The 15523-nt window shown below is 38.9% G+C and overlaps 2 protein-coding genes across 13 annotated transcripts in view; one reads left to right on the top strand and one right to left on the bottom strand.

Annotated features, from left to right (window-relative positions):
- The first annotated feature begins 1329 nt into the window (after positions 1–1329).
- Positions 1330–15523, top strand: part of LOC117574870 (uncharacterized protein C2orf42 homolog) — a 40815-nt gene continuing 26621 nt past the window's right edge. Inside the window, exons 1-5 of one of the 6 annotated variants that reach the window (XM_034258893.2) lie at positions 1330–2342; positions 2838–3440; positions 3497–3600; positions 3664–3935; positions 5263–5811. In XM_034258893.2, the coding sequence (XP_034114784.1) occupies positions 1413–2342; positions 2838–3440; positions 3497–3600; positions 3664–3919 (1893 nt within the window). In that variant the 5' untranslated portion in view covers positions 1330–1412 and the 3' untranslated portion in view covers positions 3920–3935; positions 5263–5811. Of the gene's footprint in view, positions 2343–2568; positions 2705–2837; positions 3441–3496; positions 3936–5262; positions 5812–15523 lie in introns of those variants that run through there. The other 5 variants (XR_004572821.2, XM_034258890.2, XM_034258888.2 and 2 more) reach the window with 5 other exon arrangements.
- LOC117574869 (tyrosine-protein phosphatase 99A) overlaps positions 5914–15523 on the bottom strand; it is a 113599-nt gene continuing 103989 nt past the window's right edge. For 2 of the 7 annotated variants that reach the window (XM_052008191.1, XM_052008192.1), the window contains 6 exons: positions 11318–11607; positions 10901–11241; positions 10666–10832; positions 9532–10087; positions 8528–8796; positions 5914–8464 (listed from right to left, as the gene is read on the bottom strand). In XM_052008191.1, coding sequence (XP_051864151.1) covers positions 7270–8464; positions 8528–8796; positions 9532–10087; positions 10666–10832; positions 10901–11241; positions 11318–11607 — 2818 coding nt within the window. In that variant the 3' untranslated portion in view covers positions 5914–7269. Of the gene's footprint in view, positions 8465–8527; positions 8797–9531; positions 10088–10665; positions 10833–10900; positions 11242–11317; positions 11608–13423; positions 14105–15523 lie in introns of those variants that run through there. The other 5 variants (XM_052008193.1, XM_052008194.1, XM_034258887.2 and 2 more) reach the window with 5 other exon arrangements.

Here is a 15523-nt window from a genome sequence, read left to right as displayed (position 1 = left end):
AAGTCGACTAAAAAAAAAGTGGACCTTCAAATTTAATATTCGGAAATCGTATATTGGCAATAGAGACGTTGTTTGTGGCTATCGATATATACACACCACGTTTACCGCCCAGCGTGACCGAATTGTGTATTTTAAATACTAAAATATTATTTACCCCTTTGTAGCTTTTGGGTACTTGGTATTTTCTCAACATCGTTTCGCGCTCGCAATGCTACCATCTCTACATTCAAATTCACTGATTATTGTGTTTGTTCGGAAATTTCTTAAAATGTATAAACAAAAAGTTCGCGATGCTTGGTTGGAGGATCCCCAACTTAAGGACTGTATTGCAAAAGATTTAACTAACAAATTAAAAGCATTTGCAAATATTGCAAATGCACATTAAATGCAAAGTTGTGGGACTTGAAATCGCCCGTTGAAAATAAAAAACACGAGGCAAACCTTGAAGTACGGCGAGGTAACCAAACAATAGAGTTTCTCAAAACATCTACAGAGACATCCTCAAAGGAATCTGCTCTCTGCTTGTTTGTGGCTCAACACTGTTTAATTAGTTCGGTTGACCACCTTAATAATTTGTGCGCGCAAATCTTTAAAGAAAGCCAGTTAAAAATTCATCGAATGTCATGCACTTTGACAGTTATAAAAAATGTGCTGTCGCCACATTTCCAGGAATGTCTGCAAAAAGAAATTGCAAAACAAAATTTAGCTTATTGATCGATAAATCGACAGATATAAGCTTTACAAAAATACTTAGTGAGTTTACCGCATTTTTCTAATATATTGGTTCCGAGGAGGTGGAAATTGGGCAATTTGCTTATCGAAGAAGAATCATTAAAAAATCAACACTGAATGTACAAAAATATAAGATTTTGTCATTGAAAACTAACGGCTATTTTAATTTACTATTTTTAAAGAAATCTTGCTATTTTTGGCTATTTTTTTATGCTTTCACTGCTATAAACGACCACTAAGAGTTGGCAACACTGATTGGCACGAATATTGTTAAATAAATAATTTTAATGCGATTTTATCTTTTATTCATATAATTGTTTTTTACATATATATTAAATATTTATATTGAAAAGTTTTGAAGCAAGAATTAAATATTAGTATGGGTAACAGTTTTTTAACGAGAAATATCGATTGGCTCTTAATAAATCGATTTCAGTTGCAGACTGCTATGTTTATGTTAAATGTGATGAATTGGCAGCACTTTGCAAACAGTTAAGCAAATAATTGTAACGCGATTTTATTTTTATTAAACTTTTCAAAATATTTATGCAGGTGATATGATACTATTGTAACGGCAAATAGTTATCGCTGTTATTAACAGAGCAGTCAGGACTAATCGCTCTAATATTTTGCGCCTGGTGTATGTTTTTGCCGCCCTCGCGAAACGAACGCCGCTATCAATGCCACTGGATTCAAAACAAACCAATCATCAACCTGCCACATTACGCGGCCTTCGCAAATGTTCCAGCTGTGGCGCCATCAACGGCAGTCGGGCGCTGCTCTGCCGCAATCCCGTCTGCCCACAAAATAAAAATTCCCTCGACGGCGTACAATTGATTTGCCATCGCACTGGCTGTGCTATTTACTCACTGCGTACCAAGGAATCCAAGCAACAGGATGCACAGCAATCACGCAACTTCGTGTGCATCGAGGATGTCACACTATCGTTGCAGCCCAATGCTGCAGTTGTGTCCAGCAAAGCTATTTGCCATGTCGATGCCTGCAAGAGCGAAAACAACAATTGCAAGCACATCAAAGCGTGTCGCGAGTGCAGCGAACAGATGCCCAAGGCAACGGTTTATAGTGTCAGCCGTGAAGTGCTCTGGAATCTCAACATTAGCCGCGAGCAGAAGCAGCAGCTCTGGCAGCAGTACAAATCAGCGGAGGAGCAGGAGCAACTGCCTGCCGTGCAACGTCTGAATGCCACAACATTCGTTGTGCGTTGCGAGCGCTCGGAATCGTTTCCTGCGGCGCACCTGCATGTGACGGCGGTGACCAACGGTTTGTCCACCAAGAAGGGCATCTATGCCTGTGCCTGTCGCAAGCTGAAAATCATTGTGGAGCCGGACAATTCGCTGGTGATGCAGGATGAGATCTGTGATCATTTATTGCTGGTGCTTGCGGGGATTCTAAGTTCACCGCAGGGCAAAACGGTGTATGGTAACTTTACGAAAAGTCTACAATCATTTTGGATGCCCGCCAAGTTGGAGACGCCGTTGGGCGAGGTGTTAATGCACGATGATTTGCGTCTGGGACTGAGCATCAATATTGGCGGCGACATGGAGCCGCCAGATGACATTTATATATTTGACGATGAAGTAACCAACGATGTAAGTTTGTTGGTTCCTATTTATATATATATAAAAGAAAGTTGTGTTATGTTAGACCACTTATAAATCAAGAACGGCAGAACAGATTTGAGTGAAAATTGGTATGGAGGTAGCTTAGAGCCAGGAAACGGACATAGGATACTTTTAGTCCCGTACTCCACCGAAATGGCTGCACTTATAGTAATGAATAACAGTAAGTAGTCTGTGAGCGTAACGTTATCATAGTACATATTATGTATTCATACATTTAGCTACAGTCAGCAATGTCGCGACCAAGACGATTGAGTCTTTCCCGACAAAGCCGTAATGCAAGAAGAATACGAAATAATCGACTTCGTGCAACACGAGAAGCGAACAACAAGGTACTTAGGTGAAGAGCAACCTATGTACTAAAATACAGAAATAATAATAAATGAAATAAAAAAAAGGGCGGAACAAAGTTCGCCGGGTCAACTAGTAATGCAATAAAAATCAACATTTAATACTTTTTTGCAGTTGCTGTCGCTGCCGAAAGATCTCTCCGATGTTGTCTACAATGTGGATGCAGCAACACCAACGCAAAACAGCGCCAGCAACAATGCTGTGGTCCGCTACGCCAACGATGCTCAGCTGCTGTCCAACTATGACATTTATGCTGAGCAGCACAATCAACATCTCGAGTTAACCGACTGCAATATTGAGCTCATGGATCAATATCAACTAACCGATCAAATTGATTTATGCAGCGATGACATTGAGCTGCCGTTGATCAGTGAACCCTTCAACATTCTAGCACCGCCGCCAGCGCCCGCAAATCAATTGCCAGCCATTGAATTACCCACAATATCGGTGATCAAGGAGACGGCCATCAAGGCATCTGAAATTGTCAAGGAAGTCAAGACTCGCAAGCAGCCGCCATTGCCTGCGAAGCGTACTTTAATTGTAAATGAAACAAACACAACAACTGTGGAAACTGTGGGCGTTGAGGTGCAGCCCGCATTGGCCTACGAGGCGTGGCTGGATTATGTGATAGAGCTGATCAACGATTCCATTGAGCCTGTGGCGGAGCAGGCAGCTGTGAGCACACGTCCAGTGCAGCACAGCTTGCATGTGCATAAGGTAAGTTGGAGTCCCTTCGAGCTGTCTCTTGATCTCTAATCTATTTCTTTATCTAGGAAACCTTTTCGCACTTTAGCAAGAGCTTCAGTACGGGCATCAAGCGGCGTCCACTGGACAATGTCACGGTGATAGCGAGTGGCAAGCACAAAGGACGCAGCAAGTACGTGTGGCACTTTAGAGCCTCGCATACCGTCAAACGCATCTTCAGCAGTCGCAATCTTAGCCTCCAATTACAGCGCTCCTTCGAACGTCAACCTGATGGCCACTTTGAGCCTTATGTGCGCCAAGCGCCGATGCCGGCGACGTCCAAGCAACGTCAAGTCTATACAAGACTTCGGCTCTATATGGTTAACATACTCTTTGATAGCGAGAATTCCAAGAGTGGCTTGCTTTTGAGCTGGACGCCAGATATGCTGCCTCGCAGTCAATTTGGTTTGCTGCAAATTGAATTTGTGCTGCAAACGAGTGGGCCAACTTAAAATGTACCCAACAACGGTGAGTAATCAGATGTTCTTTATTTTTATTTGCATTCTTTTTAGTTTTATAAGTTTTTTTTTGTTTTCGGTTTTCTGTTTTGCATCCATATCAACTTTTCATTGGCTTATCTCAGTAACTTAGGTGTACATACATAAACTTATTTTCATCATTTTTGTTTATCGAGATACTTTCATTTCATTATCGTATTCTTTTTCTTCGTGCACTACTCTTGAAGCGTTTACCAAGTTTTCTATTTGCCGAATCATTGATTTTACAAACTTTCGATTCATGATTCCTTCTGACTGCTTTTCTACTGGATTTGTTTGTTTTATTTTTGCTGCTACTCTGTAATTCCCTTTTAAAAACTATGGGCTGCTCTTTTGTTTGTATCCATTCGCTTGTTTATCTCTTGCTTAGCTCTAAAATCATCGGTTATGCTTACTTAAGTTGTCGCTACATTCAGCTTTCTTACTAATCTCGTTTATGGATTTTTTTTGTGGGTTTTTTTTTAAGGTTTTTAGTTTTATACGCTTAAGTTTGACATTCATCACATTTATAAATTGCATAACACCGTCAATTAGATAATATTTATATATATTTAATTATATATGATTTGTGAAGGTAGTTAGTCTTGGAAAGGTTTCCTTGCTCGAGAAGTGTGTGCAGTGTTCTATTTTATTTCGATTTGTTTTTTCAGATCTTGTGTTCTTCACATTGGCTGGGGCCAAGAATCGTCAAGGTTGTTTGGCTGTCATTTACAAATATTCATATCCATTCTCATTCATTCACTCAATTCAATTGTTCTTTTCTCTTTTTTATAGTATTACATACATTTATGTATATCTAATAGCTACTTTCTTTTTGTCATTTTTTTTTGTATTTATTTATTTATTTATTATAATAGTTAAAATGCTTTAGTTATCGTTTAGTTGGAAATAATATGGTCTTTATATTACAGATGAAGCATTCTAGGTTGCCTTTTAGTATGAGAATTTACAAGCCTTCGGGATATAAGTACATACACATCCATTGTTCTTTTTGTTTTTTATCTCTTAATCACTTAACGGTAAAAAGAGAGCCTAGAGTTTTCAATTTCCCTTCCCAATAAACATAATTTCAAAAATTGGTCGTTAGGTTCAAATGTTCATTTTGCATTTTTACTTGTGGATTGTTTGAATTAAGAAATGCATTAATATAAGTTCATTTGTTGGCTAAATAAAACAAAAGTCCACTCTATTTTTAACTATGCTGATATCGCCAGAAGAAGAAGACAACACATTTAGATCTAAAGCAAATCATTTCGATTAACAGACATGAACTTTTGGTATACCTTTTGCATTTTTAGCATTCAAATGTGAGAATCAAATCTCTTTGACATGGACAAATCAAGGAACGTATGTTAAGGATTAAAGGTAAAAAGGGTTGAGAGATGCAATAATACATTATAATCATAATTCAGTATACCTGCTTAAGATAAAGTGTACAAAAAACCAGTCTTTAAAACATTTTTGTTGTATCAGTAAATACATATACATATATTATATTTACTTACAAATGTGTAAATCGATTACTTTCTATTCTGCTTAACTGTTTTTCTTTTCTTTCTAAAAACAGGGCACGAAACTGACTCAAGCATAGATTGTGGGTGCTAAATACTGTACTGTGCTTTTTATAACCCAATCGATCGATCATCGTATTCATAGCACCCTGCTCGTTAGCATTTAATACTATATTTATACTTATACCGATTACTAAGAAAAACTTGTACATGCACAATCTGTTGATTCTTAGAATTATATTTATATATATATATATATATGTATGTATATAGCGATGGCAATTCAAGAGTGCAAAACTCAATTGGATGTTAAGTAATTCTGTACATGTTTTAGATGGGGGACTGGGAATACGTAATTTATGTCATGAAAGCTTGGCATGTTAAATCTCAAATCTGAAATCTCAGTTTCGCCTCTGGGGAGACGTTTTGACAAATGTATTTCTTTTTTTTTTTCTTTACTTTGACATATTCCACAAGTGAGAAAAACAATTTTGAATATTTTGCGTTTGCATTCGCTTTTTCCACATGAATTTATATTTTAGTAATACTTTGCTTGCGATTTGCTTTACAAATTAATTAGTTCTTAAACATTAAACGCTAAGCACTTTTATCATATCGTATTTATATATATATATTTATTTGTATTTTGTATTTTTACAATATTTATATCGTCGTCTTAAACATTACTTATTTTTCCGTTTCTTTCATGCAATCTTTTATTTGATTACGTAATTTATATTTAAAGTATTTACAATTGTGATGCGCCTGGGTTTTTTTTTTGTTGCGTGATTAGTTCAATTGTTTTTTTGTTTTTTAGTTTAGGATTTACAGTGATGTGCTCATTAAGTGCTTGATTTGAATTTGTTAAGTTAATTTGAAAAATATTTCGTGTACGTGCCTGGGAAAATACATTAAATCGTATTCGTAAATTCTTGAATATGTATGTTTTGTGTATGTTCTTTTGTTCACTTTCTCATCTCGTCTATTAAATTCGCATAATTTTCACTAAGATTTTGCATTTGTTCTTCGTTTTTTAGATTTTTTTTTGTCATTTTTTTTCATTTTTGTTTTTCAATTTCAAGTTCAACAAGTAATCGATAAAAATGCGAGCTGTGAAAACAGTATCAATAACAGATTATAGGACGGACATTGAATCAATTGAATTTAGCAAAACAATAAAATTACAGATCTGATATTAACTAAGTGTTAAGAGCATGGCACAAAAGGACAACAATTACTTTCAGGGATACAAATAAGTAGTATTATTATAATAATTATTTTTATAGGCTCTTTATTTGTTGTATTATTTATTTGTGTGGGGAACTATGCATTCAGTTTTCAGTTTTCAGTTTTGTGCGTTAAGCTACATACTTGATAATCGTTATGTAATATAATCGTGTGCCTTGTTTTTTTTGTTTGTTTGCTATGTTTCTAGTTGTTGTTTATTTTGTGTTGACTATATTGTGTGTTTAGTTTTTGTGACTAATTTAAACATATTTAAGGGGCGTCAATGGAATAAAAGCAATTTTGGGGCGTGTCAATAAATAAAATCATAAATAATAGGTTGAAGGATAATTAGCGCTAAACGCTTAGTTCACTCGCTTAAATACATTCAAGTGTATACATAATTAAATTTAATTAGCTTTAATTGTAATTGTAATTTATATTTAATGTATTTATATATTTATAATTATATTTATATTTAAATGTATCATATCTTAGCCTTTACATACATATAAAATTATTCATATTTTAATTCATAATTTTGTGTTGTGTTCTGGTTGTTGTTGTTGTTTAGCCTACAATATCTAGGTTTTGAGCATCTGTGACTGCTGCATGAAGTTGTTGTTGTTGCAGATTGTTGTTGTTTTTATTGTTGTTCATATTGTTGATTATCGGGTTGATTGGGGGAGTGAGCAATTCATCAACATTTGACAAGCAATTGGCATTATCCATTTGTGGTTGTTGTTGATGCGTGTTGTATTGTTGTTGCAGTTGGGTTTGTTGTTGCATTAGCGCCAGCATTTGTTGTTGTTGTTGATGTTCATCAGGCGGCAGCAGCATCATCGACGACGACAACGACAAAGACCCATCACCAGAGACCAGATTAGCAGCATTATTAGTAGTAGTAACAGTGGTAAGATTAGCATTAGTATGGGTTAGATCATTTAAAGGTGTTGCAGGTGTTGTAGGTGTTGGTGTTGTTGATGATTGAGTTGCTGTTGTAGATGTAGTTGTTGTTGTTAGATTGTTTGGGACTGTTGTTGTATGGTTGTTGTCGGAGCTGTTGGACGTTGATGATGATGGTGTGGGTGTGATGGATGATGGAGCAACTGTGGGTGGTAACAATGATGAGATGGGTAATAAGGAAGAATTAGTATTTGTTGTTGAAGCTGATTCAGTTGTTGTTGTTGCTGTGGCTGTTGCTGTTCCTAATTCTGTATCTGTATTTGTATCTGTGTCTGATTTTGTTATGGCTCCTACTTCTGTTTGATGACTATTATGACTAATGAGATTTTGCTGTTGTGTTTGCTGTTGTTGCTGCTGCTGCTGCTGTTGCTGCTGAATTTGTAGCTGTTGCTGTTGTTGTTGTAGTTGCTGTTGTGTTTCATGTTGCATTTGCAGCTGCAGCAGATGCTGTTGCTGTTGCTGTGCCAGCAGCAACTGTTGCTGCTGCTGCTGTTGTAGCTGTTGTAGGTGTTGTGGAACATTACCGTTGCTGCAGATTTTGCTATAGAGATCCGGCGTGGCCGTTGTCACATCCTCGAATTCCGTACGCAATGCCGTGCGCTTCAGTAAATTTAAATTGCCAGGCAAATAGGACAGAATGTTATAGATGAGACGAATGTCCTCGCTGGACGTCCAGACACCGGGACGCTTATTGTGATACAGCTTTGCATATTGATACACATTCGCCGTATTGCAATACTCCATCTCAATGGCCAGCGATGAGATGGCACAGAAGGTGCACGCCTGTGCTCCTCCATATCTGCAAGAACAATGCGATTATTTAATAGGATTCTCACGGTGCAAGGACACACTCGAAACTCACCTGTCCACTATGACAATGGGACCGTTGCGATAATCGTTGCAGCGTTCGTGCACATCGACAATAAAGTCGTAGATGCTGTTGGGATTCGACATCTCTGGCCAGCTGGGGCAGTGCAGCATCTTCACACTCAGCTCGTAGTCGTCCTGGATGGACTGTATGACGAAATCGCGACTCACGTAGTCGCTCTTGTTCGTCTTGTTCAGGAATTTGACGCGATAGTAATCGCTCTCGATGGGCGTGGCCTCATCCGGCCAGAACTGCGCAAAGTTCTGCAATTTCAAACGATTGTTGTTAACTCTTTATACCTTTTAAATATTACAGCACATATTGATTATATGATTTATAAATGATGTAGAAAAAAGGTTGTTTATTGAGAACATTTTTTGTATTTCAATGGGATTTATTTTGTAGATAATTGCATACTAAACAATAAAGTGAATTTTTATGAAGATTTTAATTATTTGATTTCGTAATATTTGTATAATAATCTTAACAACCTTTAACTAGCAGTCATATTTTAACAGATATAAGTGCCTTGAAATAATTCATTATTGAGAGAATTTTTACGAATATTATTATTGTCTTATTTCGTAATATTTTAGCTTTAATCTCAACAACTTAATAAGGGTGAAAAGCCGTTAACATAATCAGATATTAAAGATAGACATTTGAACTTTCAAGGAGCTATTTTCAAACATTTTCTTGATTGATAATATTAAGATTGCTTAACAGTTTATAGCGGACATTTCGTGCGTTGTATTAAAGACATTTTGCTATAACATTGTTAAGCAAGCTTGAGCTTAAGCTTGATTTTACAAAATTTTGTAATGAATAAATAATCACTGAATATGGATTAAAAGCTGACAAAAATGTGTCGAATTTTGTGTTGGTTTAAATCAATTTTTAAACTTCCCTTCACTGAATATTTTAGCTATATTTTTCGTAAATCAAACATTAAATTGAAATGTGGTTTTAAATGTGCTTTGCACTTTGCATTCACTTACAATATCATCCAGCGATGAGAGCAGCACAATGGTCTGTGCATTGTGATCCCAGACCATTTGCCAGAAGTCCTTTATCGTGTGCGTCATGGGATGCTGGGTGACAATGAAGTCGCGCAGTCGCCTGAAACCATGCAGCCACGAGGCGTTTATGTAATCGCTGCCATCCTCGCCGGGCTTCGGTGTCAGATGCACTCGACTGCCCTCGATGGGAAAGATGGCGCCACGATTTTTGATCGAGTTCACCTGCTTCATGGCGGACGCAATGTGTATGTCCTTGGTCTGGAATTGTATGATGTTCTTATACTGCTGCTCCAAGTACGGAGTGCAGTTCTTGAGCTCCTCGATCTGCTCGGTGGGCAGATTGGTTTCGCCGGAGGCAATCGCCTCGACCAGAGCGTCGTGCAGAAAGATGTACTGCTCCTCCGTTTGGACAAGGAAATTGCGCTGGGCGCGAATGTGTCGCAGAAAGCCAAAGACATTGGCAATCGATTTTTGCTGTATCTGCTTCAGCATCGCGTCCAGCACAATGTAGGTGCCAGTGCGTCCAACGCCAGCGCTGTGAGAGTAAATGGAAAATCAAGTTCAGAATTGCTTCACAAAGAAATAAATTACGTTCTAAGAACTAGAACAGAAATCAAGCCGAACAATATTTTGATATTTTGTTGAAACAAGATTTCAGTCTAAAATAGTTATTGAAACAAGATTTCAATACTTAATAAAGAATTATTTTTTAAGATTGATAATTTCGCAAGTTAAACCATTTTTTTCTTTAAAAGAAATTCTTGAGACAAGAAACCAGATTTTAATTTAGAAACTTATTGAAACAAGGTTTCAATACTTATTAATAAAGAATCATTCTTTTTAAATAGCAAATTTCTTAAACTTAAGAACTTTGTTCTTCCTTTTTCTTTGTGCTTAAAGAGTGCCATAAAAATTGCGTACACAAAATCAAAGTAAAAATCTTTTGGCACGATTTCGAAAATTTGTGAAACTTGAGAATTTTGTTCTTGCTTTTTTTGTGCAAAGTAATTCATAATACCAAAGTACAAATCTGTTGGCACGATTTAGCATTCAATATTTTTTTTTTGCTCCCAGATTTGTTTATTGTACTCAGTATCTTTGTGCTTCACTCACCTGCAGTGGACAACAATGGGACCCGCCTCGGCGGGATTGGCTGCTGAGGATTTCTTGATGAAATTGAGCACTGGAAGCGGATGATCCGGTGTGCCATGATCTGGCCAGTTGGTGTAATGATATTGATAGACGATTTTCTCCATATTGCACTGCTTCTTTTTCTTGAGCTGCAAGCGAGAAGAGATATCAATTAGTTGACTTGTAAGAATGTCAATTTTGACTACACTTTACTCACCTTGAGATGCTTGATCTGCAGCGTGCGCACCGTGTACGTGGACATGACTTCCTCCTCCACCAGCTTGACCTGTATCACACCATAGGTTTCAACACCATCCTTGGGCCAATACATGTCGCATTTGCGTCGGCCACGCTCCACCAAATTGGTGATCATCACAATGATCGCCACACGTTGTTCCCAGATCATGCGCCAGAAGCAATCGAAGGTATCGGGCAGCGGACCTTGGGTGCCAATGAAGGCATGTGACTTTTGATAGCCATCGATGAAATTGGCATTGATATAGTCCAGATTCTTTTTCTGTCCGGGCGTGGGATGCAAATGCACGCGACTGTGATCGTCTGAAAGTATGAATAAGAATATTAAGTATACGCGACATGGTTCGAGAATATTTTCGCGTTTGCTTTGTGCACTTACAGGCTGTAATGTTGAGGTAGCGATTCTTGCGTTTATTCTCCGGATGCTGCGAGTGCTCGCAGGCCAGATCATCGGTGATGCATTCGTTCTGTATAGCCTCGTATTCGCGACTGAATCCAATGTCGCCATCCGCATGCAACGATGCCACATGCTTGGCAAACTCATTGACGGGCACAGCAGCGCGGATTTCGTCGCCGATCTTGACGGGCACCTCCCAGTCGACCTGCGGTGCATTGGGATGATGTGGCGGATCGTCCAGATAGTAGTAGGCGGCATGGAAGCACTTTCTGCTGGAATTAGCGAAGCCACAAAAAACAGAGAATGTTCATGTGTTAAACCAAGGTGGCAAATTGCAATGCTAATTAGAGAGTGGAATGATTCGAGGAATTGAAAGCGCGTAGTAACTCATGAATAAATACGCAACTAGTCGTTGAAAGCAATCGTGTTTTTGTATCTTAAGAAAAACATAATTCCACTTTTGCTAGAATTAAATAGAAATGATGAAATACTGTCCAGGTGTCAGGCTGAGAGAGAGTGAGAGACATATTCAATGTGCAGTGTGCTGCTTTTAACAAAATCAAAATGCATTAATAATGAGCTCTGTCAGAGCAAAGGGAAAGTAGACAGCTGGTTGACCATTGAAGGACACTAAGAACTAAGTACCTAGGATCCTTGGGGTGGGTGGGTTCAACATTAACAGGTATTTAGTAGCAGCGAGGCATAAACAGGAAACGCAAAAACACAATTTTTTCATTTCATTTTCATCTTCATCTTCATTTTTATTTTCTATTTCTTTTTTTTTTTGAAGTTGAGTGACAACATTGCTTAAGTTCGAGCATTTTGAATGGCAGCTGCTTGCAAAATTGAGGTTAAGTTTTTTTTGTAATTGGCTTAAGCGATTACAAGGAGCACAAACTTTGCCACCAAGTTTCGCCATTCAACGCACAACAACTAGAACTTGGCCCAAAACTTTCGCTGCGCTTCGTTGCATTCTATGAATGTTGTTGCACGGTTGCAAGATGCGTCGATGCAACAGCTAATCAGAATCAGAAAATGTTGCGAGCCTTCTTTGTCTTGTGCTTATGGTGCGAAGTGCTTCACTGATTAGGCCGCTTCTTATCAGCCTCTTTCAGCTCTACGCTACGATAGATAATACTACTCTACACCCAATGTTTACCAAGTGTCTGTCTATAGATACAAAATGTTCCCTCTCTCCCTCTCACTCGCATGTTCTTTGTTTGCATATCGTGTATTTTCTTTCAATTGGAATTTCTATATTTGATACGCATGTTTTTCTTAAAAAAAATCTGATCCACAGTTGAGTTTCCTTATCGACGGCAATAACAACTGAGACAACTTTATACAAGTCTTTCGGTTTATTTCCTATGCATAGCTAATATTGTTGTTTTTTGCCATTCGACGGTGTTTTTGTTATTGTTGATGGCGCGCAGCTATTACGCACCAAATATTTATTGTAGCAAAATACATTTATTATAAACTTGGTCACGACGACGTTTGTAAATCATAGAGCCGAGACATTTACGACCCTATAAAGTAAGTGCACAACACACACATTACAATATTTTCCCCCTTCCCCCTTTCCCCCTCCATCTGCTATTTAAATGTGTTTTGTAATCAGAGGCAAAACAAAAAAAAAGCAGCTAGATAATTTCGCTGGCAATGATAAATGTTTCTTAATCGCTTGCTTATGTAAGATATCGTTATATTATAGGGTATCTAAGGCAGCGACTATTTGTGTTGTCTATTGCTCATGGGTTTCTTGTTTTCTTTGTCAACTTCCGTTTTGTTTATTTATTTCTTATGCTTTTGGCAGCAGTTTAAGTGTTGTTATTGTTGCTGTTTGCTGCTGCTGCTGCTGTGCTCATTTGCTATGCATTCTCTGTTGTTGATTGTTTTTGTCATAAAGTTGATCGGAAGATTCTGTTTACGTTGGGTGGTCTGTCTTCTTGGCACCCCCTCACTACCCCTCCCCACCCATCTTACACGTGAGCGGGCAAATAAATGGCCCACTTAGCCCGGCGGTGGCCCAGTTGGGAAAATGTTCGCGGCGACGGCGGCGGCGGCGGCAAGCAGCGAGAAACTTACGTAAACCAATTTCCACGTTGCGATTTGCGGCGTGCGAGCGGCGTCGATGCTGCTGACGCTGCCGTCGTTGAGGTGCTGCTGCGCCGCTTTTCCCCTCCAGCTGCTGCTGACATGCTGCTCTGCTCGATGATCTCTCGCTGTTATTGGAAGTGGGTGTCGAAGAGACGAACGAGCTGGCCGGGGAGCGGGCGGGAGGTGACAAAGCTTTTGTTGTCTACCAGTCAAATTGCATTGCACTTGTTGCTGGCCTTTGTTGTTATTGTTGCGCACTTTTATTTACACGAATTACGTCATATCGGCAATTGCAAGGCGCGTTCCGAGTCAAAGGCAGCCGCTCTGTCGCCAAGCACTTGCAAAAATCGTACGTAGTACGCAATAGACGCACACAAACACACACACACACACCGACACGCGCACAGTGACACCAACACTCATGCAGTTGCTTTTATGTTTTGACGGCAGAACAACAACAAACTAATTCGGCAGTTTGCTTATCGGATTTTTGCTAGTTCTCTGCTTTGATAAGCAAGTGCTTGCTCTCACTCTTTCGCACTCTCTGTTTAAGTTCGTCAAACGTGCATTTGATTCGCTCTCTCTCTCTTTCTCTCACACACACACAATTCGTGTTCGTGCTTGCCCTTCGCTCACTTGTTGATCACGAGTCGATTATCAAAACGAAACTGAAATCTCAATTGGCATGAAATGCTGCAGTCGGTTCACGACAGCGCGCCCCCATGTTATTTTACATGCTGTAAATGCCTCTGTTAAGTTTAACATGAGCAATGCTAAAGCGCTCTCTCTCTCTCGTTGTTGATCTGTAAGTGAGCGAGCTTTCAATCAGCTGTGCGATAAGATACGTAGAGTTTGAACTCAGTCCGCTTCGGTCGCACTCGCACAAAACCCTTTTCGGCATTGTGGAAACTTTGGACGTCTTATCAGAGCAGACAGATTAAACGCCTAATTGGCAGTAAGCATAACAATTGCAGAGCAGAGCAAAAGTTTTTCCACAACTGTGTTTGATAAAGTAGAGCACAGAATATTCACTCGAACTTGGCACTCGATATGCAAAAAGGGAAAAAGACATGAAAAGTGAAAGAGGCGAAATCATGTCTGGGCTGTCGATGCTGTTGATTCTGATGATGATGCTAACACACAGAGATACAGATATTAAAGTTTCAAGTTGGAAAAGTTTTATAGCTGCCAGCAGCAGCAGCAGGATGAACGAACGAAAGCGAACACAAGACTGATGAAGTGAAATCTTACATATACAAAAATACATATATGTACGATATATAGTACTTTTTCAGGTTCACTTTACGGACAGCCTTCAAATTGTTCTCTTTTTGCTAACTTGCTGCTGCCAAGCGCCTTACCAACACACTTTGACCCGCCCGCTGTCTTGGTCCATTGTGCACACGTGCTTCTAATATTTCAGCCTTCAGCAGTTGCTGCTGTTGCTGTTGCTGGGGCAACGGGGCAACAATGGCACGTTGGCAAAAGTTGCGCATACGAAGCCAAAACAATTTCTTGCCAGGCATTGTTGTTTTCTTTTTTGGGCAAAAGCAAAAGTTGGCAGCAAAATTCTCTGACACACAACAAACCCGCAGAACACTCATTCCCCTCCCGCACACACTCACACACACACACACATGCAAAGTGTGTTACACACACGCGTGTATCCATAAGGCAAGAGGCAGACAAAGCGATTGCCGCGAAACAATGTTGCCAAACTGCATAAAATACGAAACTACCAACATTGTACAACACACACACACTCATAATAACAGGGTGCGACAAGGACAGATCTATGCAGGAGATAAGGACAGATATATATATGTATATATGCTACGACACAACAGAGTATGGAAGATACAAAGTTTTTCCATTTTTGTTTTTGTTCACTTGGCGTCAAAATGTAAATAAAAATTGTTGTTATCGTTGACATATTTTTGTAAGTATTCTAACCGGCAAATTGTTCCAATATAAATTCTTTGAGTATTTTGTGTGACATCAGCATAAAAGTTTTCGCCTGCCAGCATAAATTGGGGTCCTCTTGTGTGTTCCTTTCTAACTTAACTATCGACGAACCCAAAAGGAATG

Source organism: Drosophila albomicans, chromosome 2R (genome assembly GCF_009650485.2).
Source record: "Drosophila albomicans strain 15112-1751.03 chromosome 2R, ASM965048v2, whole genome shotgun sequence".
Lineage (NCBI taxonomy): Eukaryota > Metazoa > Arthropoda > Insecta > Diptera > Drosophilidae > Drosophila > Drosophila albomicans.
Note: the sequence above shows the minus strand (reverse complement) of the source record. Positions and strands in the feature narration are given on the sequence as shown.